Source organism: Mastacembelus armatus, chromosome 11, assembly GCF_900324485.2.
Source record: "Mastacembelus armatus chromosome 11, fMasArm1.2, whole genome shotgun sequence".
Classification (NCBI taxonomy): Eukaryota; Metazoa; Chordata; class Actinopteri; order Synbranchiformes; family Mastacembelidae; genus Mastacembelus; species Mastacembelus armatus.
This window is the reverse complement of record NC_046643.1, coordinates 5,653,189-5,675,609: the sequence shown is the minus strand read 5'-3', so window position 1 is coordinate 5,675,609 and position 22,421 is coordinate 5,653,189. Positions and strand designations below refer to the sequence as shown.

At 39.1% G+C, this 22,421-nt stretch overlaps 1 protein-coding gene across 1 annotated transcript; it reads right to left on the bottom strand.

Annotated features, from left to right (window-relative positions):
• Positions 1-6,646: 6,646 nt before the first annotated feature.
• On the bottom strand, positions 6,647-21,965 carry LOC113126806 (hippocalcin-like protein 4). The gene is made up of 4 exons (XM_026300957.1): positions 21,828-21,965; positions 9,036-9,207; positions 7,268-7,483; positions 6,647-7,148 (listed from the first exon to the last, which is right to left on the bottom strand). The coding sequence occupies exons 2-4, from the start codon at positions 9,195-9,197 to the stop codon at positions 6,951-6,953; spliced, it is 576 nt and encodes a 191-aa protein (XP_026156742.1). The 5' UTR covers positions 9,198-9,207; positions 21,828-21,965; the 3' UTR covers positions 6,647-6,950.
• Between the last annotated feature and the right edge of the window lie 456 nt (positions 21,966-22,421).

Below are 22,421 nucleotides of genomic sequence, written 5' to 3'. Positions count from 1 at the left end.
ATCACCAAGCATTGCACTCCTGTGCAATTACAGTGTTTTCTGAAGGTATTTAAGGTATTTCTAATTAGTTTTGTTATGTAATTGTTAATACCACCAAGACTCAGGGAGGTATCAAGTAGTAGTAGGATGCTATTGGTATTTGGGTTTGTGTTGATAGTAGTAGTAATAGTAAAGCTAGTAAATTCCACTAGAGGTGGAATTTTCTTCTCTCGTCTTTTCATCCATCACTCTCTAATCAAGTTCACACAGGAGCTGAGTGTTTGTCAGCTGGACAATCACAGTGTGACAGAAGGTTGCTTAGCAGCCATCACCGTATGGCTGGTCATTGACCAGTGTGGTTTGTGTGGTAGATGTCAATGTGTGTCATCCTCACATTTGAAAGATTTTCCCTGTATCGTCGCTCCTTTGTCATTGTGCTGCATTTAGATTTTATGTGGACACAAGGTTGTAGTAAGGAACCAATACAGCAGTACCTTTCATGGTCTTTGTAAGGCCTTGTTACAGCTTACAGCTCCATCCTGTGGCGGCTCTGCACACTGCACCGCTTCAGCGTGACCTCAGTTGCTGCAGTGTGATTCCCAGCTTGTCTGCTGCTTAGCCTCTGTGCGCACATTTGGGATGTTTGGTTTTCCACTGAGCGGAAGCCTGATACAGCGAGGCTCAGAATAGATTTGTATTGATCCATAATGGACAGCTAGAGAAGGGGCAATGGAAAAAATAAGGTTTTAGTCAGCACAGTTTAAATGGAAGAATGAACTAAAACCAGAAAGTAAAGAACAAAAGTGTGATAATCTGGATGTGTTTCTATGGATGCCTCAAATTGTTATAGTAGATAAACTAGAGCTCAAACTGAATCGTAGTGCTCTTAAACAAAGCAATTTAAAAGCAAGGTTGTTACATCATGCAGAATAAAATCATGACATGAAGACAATGATTCAAAGTGAATGTTTGTATGGATGCATAAAATTAAAGCTCAGCCTTTCATTGTGTTCAATTATGTCTCCATTGCTGTCCAGCAGAGCAGATAAGTGTCTGCAGATCCCACAAGGAAAATTAATTTCCGTAGTCATTAAATTTCACTGTGGAATATGAGCTGTGTGTCTGTTTGTGCCAGCATGTGTAGTAATGCGGCTGTGGAAGTGTGTTTATTTGTCTCCTCGCGCCATGGCCTCGGCATGGTTACCATGAGAACAGCATGAATGGTGACATCATTGCAGCAGTGTGACATCATTGCTAGACGGTGACTCATTCTTTTGGCTCATTGTGTGTGTGTGTGTGTGTGTGTGTGTGTGTGTGTGTGTGTGTGTGTGAGTGAATGTGCTCGAATGACTGGTGATGCTCTCGGAGGAAGCACATGGGCCAGAGCAAGATGATGGCAATGGTCACTCTTGACAATCGTGTTTTATTCAGTGAAACAAAATTAGTTACACTGGCTTGGTTCTAGGAGCCTAACAATGTTAAAAACAAAAAACAAAGTAAAAAACAATAAATAAATAATTAAATAAAAGCAAAATCATCTAACAGGACAACTAACATGAACTTCACAGAGAAATGTTGAAGAATAGAAATATGTTGCACAACTGAGCACAAATGATCCCCTGTCAATAAAAGTACATCATCCATGTTCATATTCATGCCATTCAGCTCAGTGCATCTGTTCAGAACTTTCTGAGGACTCACAGCAGATGAACTTTGCACACGTAAAAAATCATTACATCATTACTTTCTGCTTAACACCACCTGGTACAGTCGTATTTCTTAGGTTTTCTAATGAAGCACAATTCCATGTTTGGCATATAAAATCTGCAGGGTGAATGTTGAATTTAGTTGATTTTGAATTAGAAACTACAGAAAAAAACATCTGATGTGAAAGCAATAAAAGAACAAGACACAAATCATTTGTGTCTTGTGTCACAGAGAGGAAAGTCAAAGCGGTACTCTCGTTCTGGGCTGCTGCTAATTAGGATGGACAGAGTATAATCAGCAGAGACATGTGGAGCTCAAGACATGGTGAAGCCAATCGGTTCTAATCAAACTGTTTTACTGCATACAGCCCAATGTAAAATAGGATGATTAGCTTAGCTTATGACAGTAATACAGTGAGCCGAAATAAGAAGCAACAAAACCTGTGGGCTGTGTGTACTTGTACGCTGAAATTTACAGAGCTGTCATTTTGGTAGAATCAGGCTTAATCTTACTGTATCTGTCATGCATAGCTTGCAAACAGCCCCACTAATTAGTTGTTAAATTTGCTTGAGGTTTGGTGGTGCACAGGTCGCCCACACTGGATTTATCAGTTTCTTCTAGCTGAACACACACACTGTTTATACTGCAATCAGGGTTGATAAGAGCAAACCAAAAGAATCAGCTGAAAGAGGCTCAAGAGGAGAAACACAATTGTGGGGTCATTTTCTGTGTGTTTGTGACAAACACTCATTAAATCATCATTACAAGAAATATTATAGCGTTAAATATGGTGATTTATTTCAATATTTCTCTTAATATCAATATTAAACCCTCATAAAACTTGTGCCTCAAGTGGCTTAGCCTCTTCACTCCATTATTTCAATGATGATAGTTGGAGTTTGTGCCATTTCACATTTAGTTGACTAGAATCAATAACACAATGCTAACTGACATTTGCCGTACTGTACAAAATAAATTGGTCTGTGCTAGAAAGTTTACATTTTCCTACACCACCTTCACATTTCTGCACCTCTGTGACAGCAAAGAAGATTGTAAGACTAAATATAAATTTATTTAGTTGTCTCTATCATATGATGTTGCTAATGTTGATCTCCAGGCAAGTTTGTTATATAATAAGCAGAGGAAGGCTTTCCTGTAAAGATGCTGTGAGGCGTGACATTACACTTCCCTCCACAGGGTGACACTGTGACACAGGACGCCTTTTTTCCTCCTTGATACCTCTCTCCTCACACCTAGACTTCCCCCTGTCAACAACTTCTGAACAACCTCCGTCTGACAAAGTCCATTTACCCTCCTGATGGCATTAGCAGTAACATTTAGTTAAAACTCTATATGTGAGTAGTATTTGTAAAACTACAGTTAGCTACAGCAAACAAAACAACAAGTCCCATACTGGAGACAGTACATACTGTACACCGGCGGACCACAAAAGCAAGTGTGGGTAATAATACTCAGAGCTTCTCTGTGAGGGTTTACACTCAAATTTTTACAAAGTTTTACTAGACAGATACAAATACAAAACACATGAACACTGGCAAAAATGTCATACAAACTGAGCTGTGAGAAGCACAGTTCCTCAGGCTCACTCTGTCACTCTCTCTCTGTCTCGCTCACACACACACACACACACACACAGTAGCTCTGTCATCATATGAAATTAGGTCTAAGCTAGCGGTACATTTACATATCATGTTTATATTCATAAATACGATTACAATCATATTATAATGTACATGTAGTCTTTACATTATCACACAAAAGAGGCTTGTTCTTTAGCTTAAGGGAGGCAGCATGTTCATTGGCTGGTTGAGGAGGAGGAGGAAATCTGATTTGCCGACAGGAGAGAAGTCAAATGTTTTGCTGCACAAATGTCAAAATTGGAAATTTTAAATTATCCACAAGGGAAAGTGCAATGGTCTGGTCCAGTGAGTCAGAATTCCCAATGTTAGACTTGTGATAAAGTAAAAAAATGTATAAGGACTGGGGTTCCTTAATTGGATACCAGTCAGTGTGTAAAATTTTGCTAATGCTATTTTTACAGCACAAAGAAATGGTGTTTCATTCCTTTCTTTCTTAAGTCCTTTTTTTTTAGAGTGTGCAGGTCCATTGACAGTTCCTTACTCCAAACTTTAATGCATACATGAGATAAATAACACTGCGCAATCAAAACCTATAGTATCTTCATCATGTCTTTCCTTGACCATCATCATTACTGTCTGATGAAAAGGTTTTTCATTTAGGCTTTTCCTCCCTTTCTCACAGACAGAATGTGACCGCAAGCAGAAAACTACATCTCTAAGCCAGTAATAAGTATATTGGCTGAATTGGGAAACGCAAAACTACACAGACAATTAGCTTAGCTTGCTAAGCACAAAGATTGAAAACAGGAGGAAAAATTAAAGGTTAAAAAAATCATCTCCAATCGGTAGTTAACATCTACTGGATACAAGGAAATCTAAATTAATTTAATGCTTTCAGTGTCTGTGCAAAGTTAAGCTAAGATACACATTTTATGGCTCTGCTTTCATATATTTAACAAAGTAACAGTGGCATCTAACTCTTTATAACTGACAGAGTTAGATGAACCCTTTGTACTAAAATGAAAACAAATGACAATATTTTATGTGTATTATAAGCTGTAGGTTGGGAATGTTTTTACTCTTTTCTGTTGAGTACACAGGTAGCACTGCATTTGCCAGTTATCTGCAGAAACAGGTGAGCACAGGTAGGCACACACCTAGCATCCTCTACAACCTTTTGCTCTTTTTCACATTGATTTTAGATCTGAGCTGAGTTCAGCAAAGTTCCTCTCCCTCCACCTAATATCAAAGCACTTCCTCTGTGACATTTAGGGAGGAAGAAGACAAAAGGAGAGGGGAGAGCAGGACAGTGGGAGAGGAAGTGGAGAGATGGCTATTTCAGCTTTTCATGTGAAACCAAACAACAGTGAATCATGGAGGCAGGTTTGGCCTTTCTGAGAAATACCGTTTCTGCCATACAGGCTGTAATTACTTTCTGATTATCCCCCACCCCATGCTGTTAGTTTCTGTTGCTACAATTGCTGGTCTTTGAGAAGCAATTGTTTTACACTGTTCTTTTTTTTTTTTTTTACCTACTTCTGGTTTTACTTAAATCATGCTCACTAGGGGGTAGTATTTATTTACTTGTTTGTTTATTTTGGAAACAGGTATACAAACTCATCAGTATTTAAAGTCCACATTTAAAACTGAACTTGCTGATGAAATAAATTAGCATCTGTAAACTTAATTAGCCATTATCTATTACATCTCATGAATGTGGGGTTGTTTAGTTATATTGCCAGATCACTCAAACAAACACAGCAACACCACAACACAGCATAATGCTGGTTATGTTTTTTTTTTTTTTATCTTATAGCTTCTTTTAACTTTTTTAACTTTATTTATAAGATCTGACGAGGCTTTAAAACCACAATGTGTAGAATTCAATGTGTAGAAGTGTAAAAATGACACTGGCAGAGAGCTACAGACAAACAGAGGTTTGTTCCAGTTTTCAACCCATTTCTTTCTATAAACTAAATTATATATGATGCCCAGGAATTTCAAGATACTATGCTCACATAATTCTACAATAGTGCCCATTAATTATCATGATGGGATGACATTAATGTTGTAACTACTGTATACTGTTAGCATTTTTTATTGCAAAATAAATTCATCTAAATCTAAAATAATCATAAGGAAATCCATGCAGATGGCATGTTAACCCTTTGGAGAGCCCAGACTGCATTATGTCAAACACAAGGCCTTATTGTAATTACATCAATAAAACACATGTAATCATGTTGAGATATTGATTTTAGGATGTGTGGAAAAGCTTTAGGCGCAGCCCTGCTCACTGAGCAGCAAATCAGTATGCTTCCCCATGCTGCTGGAGGCAGCTGTCTGAGGGATTCATCACCTGCCTGCTTCATACTTAGAGTGTAATGCATGTAGACAGCATGCTGCCATCACTGCAGTCAGAAACACTCTGTAAGTGCCATAAAACTGACTGTTGAGGAACTAATAAATTCAAGATACACAAAACCACATACAAACACACACATAGGGGGCAGTCTGGTCTGGCTCAATCTGCGTGTTTAGTGTATTTTCCTTGTGACATGTCCACATACATTCTCATATGCATAGTCTGGACAGCATAACATCTGCATGTCACATTGCTAGACATGGTATCAGCGTAACATTTGCTTCTCTCTTGCCACTCTAGATGGACCATATGGACCAAACAACATGCCATTAGTTGGTTCAATGCCATTCCTTTCTTCGAACTATCCCATGGTGCACGGCATCCAAAAACTGCCTGGCAGCCAATAAAGAATTAAAGGAATATGGTAACATTTTTTAGATTTATTTCTTTTGTTATAGTACCCTATCACCATCTTTACATGCACTTACATCCAGGAGCACTGGTTTTCCTTAAGTTCTCAGTGTCATCACCGCAATAAATAAAAGCACACTGTGAAGTGCTTTTATTTATTTGAGTAAAGATTAACCAAACAAGACGTAACATTTCACATAACCCTTGGCAAAAATTGCTCCTTTAAACAGATAGTTAAGTGTCATATGGGACAATAATGAAGAGGTTATACCATATGTGGTGATGTAAGTATTTTTTTCATGACAGATAAAGTAAGGGACCTGTGATACCTTAGAATAAACTGAAGTGACATAAATCTTTCAACGTTATTTGAAGAGGTGAGGAACCCATAGACTTATTTAAATTTGGGTAAAAGATGAAGAATGTGCAAGGTTCTGAAAAGATATGACTTTTGCACTTAAGTCACTCTGTAATCTCCTAATCTTATGTCCTAGGCACACAGCCTGCCAATGTGACACTTTAAATCCCTATTTGAAGGGTCTGTGCCAGAAGAAGCTAGAGGGATATCCACTTTTCACAGACCATCAGACTGAATTTGTGAAGACACCCATCTAGCCTGAATCACAAGTCCTGGAGTAGTATGTACTGCACAGTGAGATGGCTGGCAGAAAAGAATGGCATCAGGCAGAGGTCCAGTGTGTTCCAAAAATGGCTCAATTCCTGGAAAAAAACGCATCCCTACCTCTCTCCTCCTCTCCCTACAACTGCATGCCTCCCGTTCTTTCCCTGCATCTGTTATCTCATCCTCCTTCTTTCTCTTGTTTCAGTTCAACTTGTGCCCCATCCCTGCCCCCTGTCCCACCTTCTGTATCTCCACCCATCACTATCTACTTCTGCATGTCACATTGCAACAGTAGGACGATGGAGGGGTCAGACTTAGCGGCCTCTTTAAACTCTTCCAGGGTGATCTCATCATTGTGGTCCTTGTCCATCTTGGAGAAGATCTTGTCCACACGCTGCTGCGGGGTCAGGCCATCCTCATTCATACGCATCATGATCACTGTGCCAACCATCTTGTAGATGGCCTGCAGGAGTAGGGTGGCAGTTAGGTCATCATAAATTAGGTTAGATTTTGTTGTTCAAATTTGTAATTAACAGGATGTCCTCATAATCAGACTCCTAAATAAAACACTCAAACACATACCTCGATGATTTCCAGCATCTCCATACGTGTGATCTTTCCATCCCCATCTAGATCATACATGTTGAAGGCCCAGTTAAGTTTCTGCTCGAACGTGCCCCTCGAGGTGATGGACAGGGCACAGATAAACTCCCTGAAGTCAATGGTACCGTCACCATTCTTGTCAAATGTCCGAAACGCATGCTGGGCAAACTTTGAGGCATCACCATATGGGAAAAACTGGGAAGTAAAAAATGATGTGTCACTTGAATCATGAATGATTTTCTTCTCCATAAACATATGTACATATAAGTGCCATGTGTTTTCGCGGTATATTTGAACAAGGCAAAGGCTGTCTTTTGAAAAGTATATCGCCAATTTTTCCTGCTATTCTTGATCTAACAGAGTTTATACAAATACTGTAAATACTGCTGCATTTAGGCTCAAACACTTTCCTGTTAAAACAGGAGTGTTATATTGCAAGAAGTGTACACGTAAACAGTCCTGTACAATGTGATCCTGGTCCACTATACCACACATGCACGTACACAGACACTTGACCACCTTCCACAGATGATGGTGATTACCTGTCTAGTATTAAATTCCTAAATTTTGTTTATTATATAAGTGTATAGCAGTTTTTGTTCATGCTATACATTTTATATATTACATATCAATTGGTTTTGCATTGGGTAGCACTGTTGCCTCACAGCAAGAAGGTCATGGGTTCGCCTTTCTGTGTGGAGTTTGCATGTTCTCCCTGTGCTTGTGTGGGTTTTCTCCAGGTACTCTGGTTTCCTCCCACAGTCCAAAAACATGTATGTCAGGTTGATTGGTGACTCTAAATTGCCCATAGGAGTGAGTGTGAGTGTGTGAGGTTGTTTGTCTCTATGTGGCCCTGTGATGGACTGGGGACCTGTCCAGGGTGGACCCCTGCCTTTCACCCAAAGAGAGCTGGGATAGGCTCCAGCAGATCCCTGTGACCCTGGTTAAGGAATAAGCGGGTACAGAAAATGGATGGATGGATGGATGGATAGATGGATAGTTTTGCATTGCAAGTTTTATGTGGTTTGATTTAATTTTCCAATTTCATAAAAAAATCTGTACAATTTTAAACACTTATTTCACTTGTTGTAAATTGTAACTTCAGCTGTAATTTTAATAACCATAAAAAGTACATTTTTTTTTACAGATAATATGTGTTGGCCTGAGTAGATTTGGTAAAAAGGGGGTGCATCATAAAAGAGAAAAATACTAGTTAGTTAAAAGAGAGTTTAACCACATCACACCAATTCAGTTTTGTACTGCAGTTTTTCTTTTACTATAAAGCATTTTGTAAGTTTTTTTGTGTACAGCACAAATAAGGTTATTCTCAGAGCAGATTGCCAGCTAAAGCACAAGCCACACAATTGTTTTCTGGGCCTTTTAGAAATGAATGAGAGTAAATGAGCATGAGAGGATATGCAAAACTGATTTAAAAATATCTTTAACTCAGCCTCTATCTGGCTCTGTGCCATCTCAAATGCTCCAGAATATTCTGGAGTTTGAGGCAGCAACAGAGATGTTGGCACTATAACAGGCTCCACCTCCTCTGATTGCAGTCAGCTCTCTATGTAACAACCTATGAGTCATTGAAGAGGTTTTTTCATTTTTGTATTGTACGCATGAAAAACCTTGTGTAACCCATTTATAAAGGTCCTATTTATTACTGTTTAATCATCTACCATAATTTCACCTCCTCGGCTTCATGTCCTTTGTCATGTACCCCTTGTGCTCTTTAATTTGCCCTCACCTTAACATAGAGCTGCTGAAACTCCTCCAGGTTGAGAATGCCAGAGGGACAGTCTTTAAGGAAACCTTTGTACCATTGCTTGAGCTCTGCTTCGTTGAATTCAGTGTTCTTGGTCAGGTCATCCAGGACCTCTGGGGCCAGCTTGCTGTTGTGTTTCCCCATGATGCTTCACCTGTTTTGAGGGGAAGACACAGAGAGACAGACAGCGTGAACACACAGGTGAAGCTAGAAAAACAACAGCAATAACAGCATTGCTCTTTGCTGTTGCTAGAGCTCGTGCCTCTGAGGACAGAGGCAAACAAAGGACAGGCACGTGCAGTGGAGCTGCATTGTCTTTACTTGGCTTTATGTGTCAGAATATTCCTTAATATCTGTCTTAGCAAACCATTTAGTCCCATATTCATGTAAAAGAGAATCAGCTTAAAATTATGTAAATGTGCACATATTATTCCTTGACATAAAAACATGTATCCAGTAACAATATCTCACATTAAAAATATGTATCTGACTAAATCAATTGATACAATACATCAATAAAATAAGAGTAAATTATACTCTTTTTTTTAAGTAAACTTCATGGTGCTGGGCTTTTCAAAACATACAGTGTGGTACCTATATAACAGATAATAAATGTTGTACAAGCATGTAAAGCTGATTTTTTTGACTCAGCAAAAATGTGTTCCTCAGGCTCTACTTTAAGACCACTTCAGTTTGTTTGATTTTAATTTATTCTTCCTTGCTTATTTACTTATATCACATTGGTCTCTATATGATTTTTTTTTTGCTTGTTTTCTGTATTTGTGATAAATGATTAGAAAAATAGGCAGATTTATTAATCATTAAAATATTCAGTTTTAGTAGTAGGCCTCCATAACCCCAAATCTTTATAGATAAATATTTGCCAAGATATAAAGAACGCAAATTTTGGAGTTGTTATATATCACTCCAGATATTGCTTCACATTTATTGTCACTCTCAACTCAGCAATATACAGTGTTTAATGCACTCCCTCATGGCTCCCTCTTGATACTAGATCATTTCCAGCTCATTATGCATTCATCTTAATTATCCATATTGCTTCGAACTATACTTTTTCCCTCATACTTCAAACTTCCCATTGAGACATTCAGGCTTTGTCAAAGAAAATGAATAGAGAAGCTGTTATGTTCAAGACAAATTCAAATAATTCTTATTTAAATGTTGTATTTTCATATCTTAAAATTGCAAGTGGTATATGTTTTCTATTGTTTTTTGTGTTTGTTTTGGGCATCCCTCAAAAAGAAAGGTTTTAGAAATGGCAAATGTTCGTGCTAGAAAAAAAAGGTCTTTCTATTTCTATAATGACTCATTATTCTCTCTATCACCTTGTGGGAGTAAAGCCCCTGATAGCATTGCTGCTATTTTGACCATAAAACGGCCCATTACCGAGGCTGCTCACCACACACAAATTCACATGGCTGATGACCACGGCACTGCCTTCACGACAGCCTCTCTGACTCATCGCCCTGTCTGACAGCTTTTGCTCTTACACCAGGAAACAGCCGATATGGGTGAGCCGAGTGACCAGTAATCCTCCTCTAAAATGCAGATAGAGAGTGACGACAGTTTAGTGGCTGAAATATTATCCTATCATGCTTTATGGCAAATGAGTCATGTAGAAAGAGGACAAGTCACTGCAAAGTGCACAAATATTTTCATGTGCAAGGCAGTGAGAGCTGGCAGCTTAGAGAAAGAGCCATAACAGATATCAATGGGAGATCATTCTAGCATAAACTTGTTTTGAAAAGGTCACCAGAGATCTTACCAAGTTAAAATACAAAAACAAATGTTTCTTTCTTCCCAGAGAATCCTCCTACTGGCACTCTACAGGAAGTAAATGTAAAAAATGTGCCTTAAGATAGACATCAAATATAACAAATATTGCAATCAAAAAGAGTCAAAACCTTATCACTAATAGATAGATTCTTAATTGTCATTGTCATTATCACTTCTTTTAATACATAGAAGAATAGAATAAAGATAAGTGATAAGTATTAAATTACATGATCAACTGAGATATTGCACTCAAAAGTATGGCACATGTGATCCAGCAAGATAATACAGTTATGACATAAACAACAGAGATATTGCACTCAAAAGTATGGCACATGTGATCCAGCAAGATAATACAGTTATGACATAAACAACAGAGATATTGCACATGACAATATTGTACAAATATTGTACAAATATGAAGTAAATATGAAATAAATATCTGTAAATATCTGTGCATAGATGTGTGTACTGTAGTGCGGATTGTTCAAGTACTGAGTTCAGTTCTTGTATAGCTACATGGGCTGAAGTCCTGTGTATGATACAAGCCACTATGTTCAGTTACTCCTAGAAAATAGCTTTCACTTCTAGCATGTTTATAATGAAGCCATAAAAATTTCTACAGAAAAGTCTGAATTTAAATTGTGCAGTGACATAAGTGAATCAATTTAGAGGTATCTCTGGATTTTTAAGTGTGTAGCAAAAAAGTGTCCACATCTGTGTAGAGGTTTACAAAGACACATGCACACAGAGTTGCACAAGGTTAACATCTAGTGGATAGATGCAGACAGATACTGTGGGCAGCAGTGTGATGAAAGGTCACAAAGGGATATTTATGTGGTGGCAGGAAAACTGGTAGTCCCATTTTGCCTTGTGGGAGAAGGTCATTTTGAAGGGACACCACTAATCTAAACAGAAATCTCAATTTTGTCACTTAAATGTTTACGGTTCTCTGCATCAAGCTGCAGACAATTACAATTAAAGTTCAACTATTCCTAAATCAGGGACAGTTTCCACTTAGGTAGCCCTGTAGATCACTGGCTATATCAGCAAAGATGTACACCCCACAGGCGTTGAGCTTATTCTGGCTTGTGCACTTTTGGGCACATGCACACACAATCTGTATAGTTGTACTGTTGTTTCATGCCTCTGTCTGAGGCAGATGAGATTTTATCCCTCTGTTAGGAACGCAAATGTAACAGATAATAGTGTTTCCTGGAGTGAGAAAGTGAGAGGCGCGACTACTCGGGCAAGTAAACAAATTGGAAACTTATCCCATCTGAATGAATCAAAATAAACACTGTTCATGTATTTATGAATGCCAGAGTAGTTAAGAATGCTCCAGCAAAAACAGACAGCCCGTAGGTTCACTATAATTTTTCTCAGGTCAGATGCTGTCTTCCAGTCGGGTGCTCAGAACTTTGTCAGTTTTTACTGAGACAGAAATCTATTATGGGAGAGTACTCAGGTGTTAAAGGTAGAAGATAACTCAGAAGATAACCCTGGATGTTTCTTTTTCGTGGATTAGGCTGACTTTCAGAGCAAGTAAGTCAAGACTCTGGGGAATCAGTGGGCTTCATTCAAGAATACAGATTACCTGGCTTTTCTGCCATTTTCTCATTTTATCTGCCATGAAGTACATGAGCTGAGTGTATGCATGTGCAGTATAGATGCACTAGTGTTAGTAGAATCTAGGAACGGAAAGGCAGATATATGAATAAATACAGAAAATATAGTCTTGATGTAACAGTTTATGTAGTCTGTACTACAACTCTAAATCACTGCATGCATCTGCAGTTTTTCAGTGGCTTAAAAAGGTCTGGTGTTGTGAGCTGATTCCAGTTGCAAAACAATCAACACCTCAAAGGTTTGGATGTTGGCTCGAAACAGAGCTGGCAACAAAAAAGGCAACAAAACCTCAGCAAAATCGACAAAGTTAAAAATTGCAGGTGACACTGACACAGATGTGCAGGTCAACTTATGGCAGAAATAGCAATTAAAGCTATGTTACAAACTCCTAGCCTACAGAGCATTTTAGCATCTTTCAGCTCATTGGTTTGGTTTTAACACCTGCAACTTTACTGTTTCGGTTCTCTTCATCAACCAGTTTCCAATCTCCCCAAATACAGAGCTCTGAACTCCTGCTCTGCACATGCCACCAAAGGGATCAATTGGGCTGACTACATGCTGTTGCTGTGCACAATGACGTCTTTGACTGTCCATCCACGTCAACACACAGCGGAGGGCTAAGCACACACATTCAACACACAAACATACCTCAACAAGCCAGCTTCAACCAGGATTTATTAGGTTCATTATACACAGGCTGTCTCTGACACATACACTGACATGAAAAATATAAAAATAAAGCAGCAGAAAGGACACAGCAAAAAAGAGATGAAGAAGCTGGCTGTGCAATAAATACGAGATTGACAATGACTCAATTTGAATTCACACCTCTGATGGAGAAGACAGACAGACAGGAGAAAGAGAGTGAAATGGAAATGAAAGTGGAAGGTAGTGCAAGATGGGAGTTGCCAGGCAGATAACTGAGTTTTTAGAAAATCGGCCCCACATGCAGCCAAAAGGGAAAGACATGCCTTATGTAGTCTGAATGTATGTATGATCGTATGTTGTATGTATGTTGTATGTTGTATGTATGTTCATTTTCTGTAAGACTGAACTGAGTCACTAGGGTCTACATACCTGAGTCAGTACTTATGGGAACATCCCTAATTGTCACCATTATGACAATGTCCCGTACCTGACATAGTCATTTTACCCTCGACTGTTCCCTAACCAAGGCTTTTTTAGGTCCTGGAGTGGTGGTAGGATAAAAAATGATGATAGTAATTAAACTGATTAATGAAATGTGTCCATAAACCTATGGACAGATTCACTGATCATGACAAGATATGTTTAGTCTGTTACATAAAGTTGTATTGTCTAGCAGAGCTAAAGTGGTTCAGTATTGATCAAATGCGATGCAGGAGACAACATTACTTATCATCTTACCGAATGTCTTGTGTCTTTTTATCGTAAAAGGCCCAGGGGATTCAGGTTATGTTATGCTACATCAACACTACTCCCCCTTCTTTACTGGAAGCATGTGCTATCTAATATTTCAACAGCTAGTTCATAGGACAACAAATATGATGTGATTACGGTAATATTTTGTTTTGGCAAACACAGTATTCAGGATATGAACTAAACTCAAATCACACCAAAATTATACATAACGTCTTCTCTACGATAATTTTTTCCTTCCTTCTAGTCAGTCACAAGAGGCTAGAAGGAGTAGGACAACAGCAGTTGAAAAGCAGTGGGCTTCAGCTGTCATTATATGTTATTATAATCGAGTCCGAAAGAAAGCTAAAATGTGGAGCTAGGCCTCACATTAGTTATTTCTGTATCTTAGTGTGAGTGCTTTGTGTTTATAATAGCAGTAACCTCTGCAAGAGTGGAAAAAGTACAATGGACTGGCAGCAATAGAGGAACAATCAATTGGATACCAGTCCAATACCAGCTCTCGACATTAACTATGCTACACTGTGAAGTAGTGTATGGGTGTGTTTCAAAGTGAAAAAAGAGAGTAAAGAAAGATGGAGAAATATGGCCAACTTATTGATGTGTGACTGATAAACCCTCTTCATTGCAACTCAGCAAACCCTCCAAAGTGAAACAGAACAATACGCCATTGTGACAATAGTTGCCTGGCTCACTGCCATATAGCCCCCTGGCAGGAAATGATGCTTTCGACCAATTGAAACCGTCCCTCAGCCAACTGCAGCTCGCTGATTGGCTTGCTGATATATGGGCTTGATGTGGGGGTTTGATTGATGCAAGTAGGACTGAGCAACACAGTAATTCAGGAGTATTAGTTCATATATTCTGATGATTTATCATACTGGATTGTGATGTCACAATTTTTTTTTACACATTTGGAACACAAACTTTGGCAATTAATTAATTTGACAATATCACATGTACGGTAGTTTTGCATACATTTTCCATAGACTTTCAAACTCTAATGAGCTTCTCTGGGTGCTGCTGGTTGTAGAAGTAAAATTCCATTTGGCAATTGGCAGAGTTTGAGCACTTCTTGAGCTTGTATGGACATGAATCATCAGTACAAATGCACTTTAAAAAGTTTATTTGATATAAAACCAATAAAACCAAAGGCACAAGCCTGTGTGCATTAAAATGTCAGATGAGAAGTTAACTGCCATTCCCAGAGTGCATTTTAGTTGTATGGCATCTTATGGCAACCTTAAACCATCTGTGGCATGCTGTCAACAGCAGCTATATAATGACTATAGTTCTGCTTTTGACTTGTTGTACTTAATATCTGAGCTCCCCAACTCATTAGTTTATTTACAGTATACATAAATTATAAGCTGACTTGGGCCAAAACAAAGTATCCATCAGATCTGGTCTCCAAACACAGAGATAGTCTTGTTATAAAGAATGAATACGGACGGTTATGTTTGTACTTTTTACGGGGCATGTTGATGCTGAGATGTTGCCTCCTATCATTATGATCTGTGTATTGTTTTAATCTACATAAATCTCTCCATTGACTGGGGCAGACAGGATGCATCACTATAGAAACCCAGCTCACCTCATTGCAGTTCAAACTCTAATTTAAGACCTGGCAGCATGTTGAGCCTGGGGAGGAACATGGGGGACAAATAGGCTGTCTGTGTGTGTGGCCCTTATGAGTCAGTCTCTCAGCTAACCTTTGTCTAACATACCTCAGAAACATTGTTTATTCACCTCAGTACTTAATTTATTATCACAATTGTTACACGTTTGCTGAAGTCTGGGTGAGTCATGTCTGTGTGCTGCACTAATTGTCAGCTATTGTTTTTGCTTGTGCCCTATCAAACCTACGCCACCTTGTAAAGTCTGGCGAATAATATTCCAGTGACACCTTTGAACTGAGGCAAAGGTGGAAAAATGCCACATCCACAAACATGCATGTTGATATGCACAAAATCACATTTTCCTACATGACATATGCCCTGGTGGAAAATTGTCTGGCTGTAAGGCTCAGGTGTTTCAGCACCAGACAAAAATAATCCCTAGATCAAATACCCATGTTGATAAAATGCATCCTGTATATCCCAGTGTAGCACAGCTCTTCTGTAGGCAGATCATTTGTTTTTACATCTAAATAATCATTTTACAATTGAAAACTTTTATATTTAGTGTCTACATCCTTAGGTGGACTGTTGTGCTCATTTTGGCCTTGTCTCCACATAGCACTAACATGAACTCAACAGCTGCATTTACTTCGGTGTATCTTTTGCTAAAATTTGGGAATTCCCAGCAAAACTCTCCCCATGAAACTGGAAATAGCGAGTCAATACATAAATGTGGGGAAAGAAGCTGAAAATACAGCTCCAAATGTACAGCTACAGTGTGTTATTTTTTTACAAAAATTGTTTTAATCAAAATATACTCCATTACATTTCATGTGCAGAGGTGCTGTGACACATACTCACTGAACAGCCTGGCAGCAGTGCAGAGATATTTCTAAAGTTTTCAAGTGAGCATGACTCTTCTAACCAATCAGAGTAGGCCAGAGTAACGGGGTGGAGATGACTCTTAATCAATTGGTGAATGTGCTACTCTGGGCTACTACTTATCTTGTACCAAGGTTTCTCTAGCTGCTACAACACATCACTATGGCAGACTGTATACAAAGATCAACAACATTGTTGATTGCCAGAGGGCTGGTTTCAATACAGGTCATCAACACCGCTACTTCCATATTGGAAAATGTGACATAAGCCAAAACTAAAAACAAAAAGTATAAACCAAATACAGTTTTTCAAAAATGATTTTCATCACTTTAGGTACATAATATCACTCCAATTATGTGTAAGTGGTCATTTTTCTGATGTGTGTTCCCGAATAAAAGGGACTGCTTTTATTGGGAGCTTGATAACGCAGTTCCACTGAGTGAAGGGGAGACAAGGGGAGACAAGGGTGGGAGGAACAGAGTCTCATGCTAGTGCTACTTTTATACATATTTTTAAGTAGGCAATACTGCTAATATGTTAGTGATACAAGGATTGTACTACATATAGTGTATTATATGAGTATTACTATTACTGTGTTTTACTGAGTAACTTCATAGTTACAGCTTTAGAAAGCTGATATCTTTTTTTTCTATCAATGTTATCACAGAACATCTCTGTTAAAAGTAAAATAACATCAGAAATGATGGCATGCCCATTAATCACTTAATCATTCAATAGAAATTGGCTATAACTATTATTAAAGTAAATGTGCCAAGTACTACCAAATCATTGCTTTTCAAATTTTGAGAATTTACTGCTTTTCCTTTTTTTATGTGATAAATCATAAAATGGGTTTTGTACTGACCATTAATCATCAGAATATTCAATAATAAAAGTTCTTATCACCACAGTCACTAAAGGTCATTGTTAGGTAAACATAAGTACAGGTGGTTTTAGGCACAGGAACAACTGTTGTTTACTACTCTCACCATATGCATTTCCTTTTTAAAAAAAAATCATATTAAGGCAGCCAAAACACCCACTAAGCAAAACTATCTTACATATGAAAAACCAAAATTATTGTAGAAAGGAAGTAGTGCACATGATCTGCCAAAGTTTGTCCATCCATCCTTTAAACCACTTAGTTTTTTGTCAGGGTCATGAGATGCTAGAGCCTATCGCACCATACACTGGGAACAGGGCACTGTATACCGTCTATCTCACCTAACCATGTTTTTTGACTGTGGGAGGCACTTAGAACAAACCCACACAGCTTCCCACTCATGAACAGCCTTTTCATTGTGCTATGCTGTTTCTATCAAGCCACTAAAAAAAATTGTTGTTGCTCAATCATTATTTACTGATCCATGGGCTCTTAGGATTTGATGGTGTGTTGTACACATACACATCTTTATATGTTATACAAGGGATAGACAATGATTTTTAGCTTGAAAAACCCATCCCTAATTTATACTATCTGTCTCCCAGACTAATAAAGCATGTGACATGAATGGATGAATCAGTCAGTGAAGAGATACACATATGCAGCAGTTCATGTGAGCCTCTACAAACAGACATGCGCACAGACAGATGTCCACACACAATGAGCCAGTGATGCATGAGGCAGATGCATAGAACACCTGGCCAGAGGCATGTGACAAAATTAAAGTGATACAAAGGCAGCAAAAGAAAGAAACACACAAAAGAGGGGTGTTTGTGAGTGTGGTAGCATCATTCACCTGTTGCTGCTCACAGAAAAAAGGAGAAAGAAAAGACTCACTCACAGACAGAGACGGGGGATTGCAGTGCGACATGTTGCTACAAAGTTGATATTGTACTCCAAAGAGGCTGAGTCAAAGGTCTTTCCTGAGTAGAGGAAGCAGCTATAATAATGTCTTTTCCTATCCTACACTGTAATAAAGGATACCTATCACCATGTCCCCTGTGCAGTCTTGGGTCTCTTCAGAAAACACCACAGCGGCTGATCTCCCTCAACCATCAGTGGACTGAAAGACTACAGATCTTCCACCCTGACTTCTGGGGTCAGGAAGTCTTTTGAGAGACTGGTATTGACCCGCCTGAAGGACATCACAGGTCCACTGCTGGACCCCTGACAGTTTTCCTACCAAGCAAACAGTCAACATGGTACAGCATTACATCCTGCAACACCTGGACTCCCCAGGGACCTATTCACAGGCCCTATTTGTGGACTTCAACTTGGCATTCAATACCATCATCCCAGACATCCTCAGGTCCAAACTCACCCAGATGACTGTGCCAGCATCAACCTGTCAGTGAATAACAAGCTTTCTGACAGACAGGAGGCAGCAGGTGAGGCTGGGGAGAACCACATCCAGCACCTGGTCAGTCAGCACAGGAGCCCCCCCATAGATGTGTGTTCTCCCCCTGCTTTTCTCCCTCTACACCAACTGCACCTCAGGAGATCCGTCTGATAACTCCTGAAATTCACAGAAGACACAACAGTCATCTGCTTCATCTGAGATAGTGACGAGTCTATGTACAGACGGGATGTGGAATAGCTGGCCCTGTGGTGCTATCACAACAACCTGGAGCTGAAAGAATAGAGATGATAGTGAACTTTAGGAGGAGCCCCCTTACTCTACCCCCCTTGCCATACTCACCATCTGCACCATTATTAAGAAGGCACAGTGTTCTTCCTGCATCAGCTCAGGAAGTTCAACTTGTCCCAGGAGCTGCTGGAGCAGTTCTACATGGGAGTTAGTGAGTCTGTTCTCTGCTTATTTATCACTGTGTGGTTTGGTTCAGCAACCAAACACAAGAGAAACAGACTCCAACAGACAGTTCAGGCTGTAGAACGAATCATTGGTGTCAACATGCCCTTCTACCAAGGACCTGTGCACCTCACGGGTCAAGAAGAGGGCAGAGAAGATTTATGCAGACTACTTACATCCTGGTCACAATCTGTTTAAACTCCTCCCCTCTGGATGTCACTACACAACAATATATGTCAAAACAACAAGACACAAGGACAGTTTCTTTCCCCATCACTCCGTTGAACAGTTATAATGTTAGTCTGGACAACAGAACAGCAAGCACTCCCAGTCCAATTTTGTCCTTATTTAAATTCATTTTCTTGGTAATTACAAAGCACATTGATAGCTGCTATACAGGAGCCAAATTCCTTGTGTGTCCCGAAGCTAATAAAGTTGATTCCACTTACTGTTGTAAATAAGTCAGTGTCTAACATCTCAGCAAAGATCATGCAGTCAACTTAATGCATCTGTAGGAACCAATCTATTGATCATGAGACAAGAATAAAGAAACCAGAATTGGCCATAGGTTCTGTGGTGGATTGATGTTACCCCACTGGGTAACAGTTTTGCAAAGTTTTGGTAAGATTACTTAAAAACACAAAGTAACGGTATACTGTTTTAGAAATGTCCTGAAGTACAATGGGATCCTGTGTCTATATGAACTCTTAAATTAGAAAACACTAAAATATATTAGTGAGAGCTCTGTCTTCTTTATTTGGCTTATCACTCAAAAGAGTGTTTTGGTATGGGGCACTGGAGCTAAAAAGCAGGCTTGCTTTTACAATCTATGCTCTCAGCAGTTTGAGGCAAAATCCGTGAGTCAAATATAAATGAAAGATAGCTTCACCAACAAAATTCTAAGCACTGGATTGTAACAGGATATCACCCCCCAAAGTGATTGAAAAATTTTTAGTACACAGACCAACTAAATATGGTTATGTTCATGTTTCTAAGAAACATAACACATACACACACACACACACACACACACACATATATATATATATATATATATATATATATATATATATATATATATATAGAGAGAGAGAGAGAGAGAGAAAGAGACAGAGAGAGAGAGAGAGAGAGAGAGAATGTATATTTAAAGCATTTCAAATAACAAATGCCACACAATAAGGTGGTGATACTAAATAGGACCCTAATTATGACACTCTAATTGCTCCCTCAGTTGATAGCACTGCTTGAGACAGTCTGACTCTGGAGAAATAGTCTGCAGAGAGTGTAAAAGTGGGTTTGGATAGGTCAACAATGGAACAAACAATATTTTTCATCTTAATTAAAAGCCAAGAGTACAATTAATAACATTGCTACAGCACTTCATTAACAGACTATACAGTGCATATGAGCTTACAAGACGTGACAGCAACGAATGACCTTCGGCTCTGACACCCATCATGCAATAAAGACTGTTAAGGTAATGGCCGGCAGCCAAAGGGCTACAGAGCCAAAGTGAGCTGTCGCTACCACCAACTGTCAGTCACAAATGTGCCCATCTTGGCTGTTTGTGCATTTTTATGTGTCATTGCGTTTTCATGGAATAGTGCTTTGCTACTCTTTATATGAACATGATCAATGAACACTACATGCCATGTAGCCCTATCAAGTCATACAAACATGCAGACACACACGCAATGTGGTACTATGATCCAATAACTTATGTGATGATGCACAGCTTAATGAAGTCCACTCGTTATGTCAACAAGCTCACACACAACACAGTGAAATCAGACCTGACTGATTTTAAAGTTCCTGGTGTCATTCAAATGACTGTTTTATGCATCTTCTAAACCACTTGTTACCCCTGCAGTGTGCATTTCTGCCTGCCTCTCCTGTTCTTATTAATCACACAGGTGAACGAGAAATGACACTGAAGGCAAAGCCATAATACTTGCAGCTACAGGCTGCTTTTACCACTGACCAAATATACTCTGGATCCTAGTATGCACTTGTTACATTAGTACAACACAAGGCAACTCAGGGAGACATTCTGACAGACATGCACAAACATTAAATTAACATGCTTGGATCATGCTTATTCATGCTTGACATGTGCAGAACAGAGAGCAAGAGTCCAGTCTATGTGAGGTGGCACACAGGTAGGCATATTGTGTTCAATCATTAATTGCTCCCAGAGCATGAAGGGCATTTTAGCATTTTAGCAAGCTGCTTTTTCAGATCCATGCAGATGCAGTTTATGCATCCATTCCAGATGTGTAGAGCATTCTATGTAAAAAGAAAAAAATCTCCAGATGAAAGCACAACACAAGCCAGATGCTCACCACAGTGCCTCTTTTCTGTAAAGCAGGGAACCATGGTCCCAGGTTCAAGTGCTCGTAGTGCCCTAAGTGTCCTTGAGCACGACACGGGCGCCACTAACAGCTCAAGAAGACAGTTTAGTACATTTGAAGCCTTTAATGTTTTCTACTTACAAAAAAGAGTAATGAACAAGCAATGAGAGTTAAGGGTTCAGGTTCCCCTTCCCGCTGTAACACGCTGGGTAGCAGTCCAGCAAAAATAATTTCTCTTCTCCTCTCATTGCTTTTTTTGCCAGTTTGTAAGTAAAGGCATGTTTGACAGACATTAACATGACGGTAGAAAGAGAACATTTATAAATAATAACGATGACCTCCACTTACCCTGTAGGCCTAATGTTTGAAAGAAGAATAAGCTCCTTAAAGCTAAAAAACGCCTCTTCTTCGCTTTCCAGGTGTTGTCACAGCAGTGTTTTGCTTCCAAACAGTTCCTCCCTCACGTAACCTTCGCGTTAACTCGTCTCCCTCTCTCTGCGAGAAGATGAATGAACCTCTGCGTCTCCCTTGCCAACACATTTGCATAAAGCCCGCCTCCCCCGCGCGACCATTCGCTACTGCAGGTTTAAGGTGGATCCTGCCCATTTGATTCGACGCCGTGGCTTGTCAATCAAAAAAAAAATGAATAAAAGATCTCTGTCTGCGCACGCGCCCGTGCCCTCGAGCTCTCTCTGTAATAGTCGCAGGAAAAAAACACTAACAGGAAAATCAACAACCACAGTCATAACAGGAAAATACACGTAATATTTGTTTAGTTACACTTACATCTTCTTTGCTTATATATTATTTCTGAAAACAAGATTCAGTCTTTAGCTGATGTGTTTTTATGGTGTTTTTATTTACAAAAATGGCTGGGAAGTGTGCTTTCTGAAACTAATTTGTTAAACTTTTGTTTAACAGAGATTCATTTTATTAACTTCT

Coding starts and splice junctions, on each gene's coding strand:
- LOC113126806 (XM_026300957.1), bottom strand. CDS start 9,197: ATGGGGAAACACAACAGCAAGCTGGCCCCAGAGGTCCTGGATGACCTG. Junction 7,484..9,035: donor TTCAGCAGCTCTATGTTAAG/GTGAGGGCAAAT, acceptor TTTACTTCCCAG/TTTTTCCCATATGGTGATGC. Junction 7,149..7,267: donor AGATGCTGGAAATCATCGAG/GTATGTGTTTGA, acceptor CTACTCCTGCAG/GCCATCTACAAGATGGTTGG.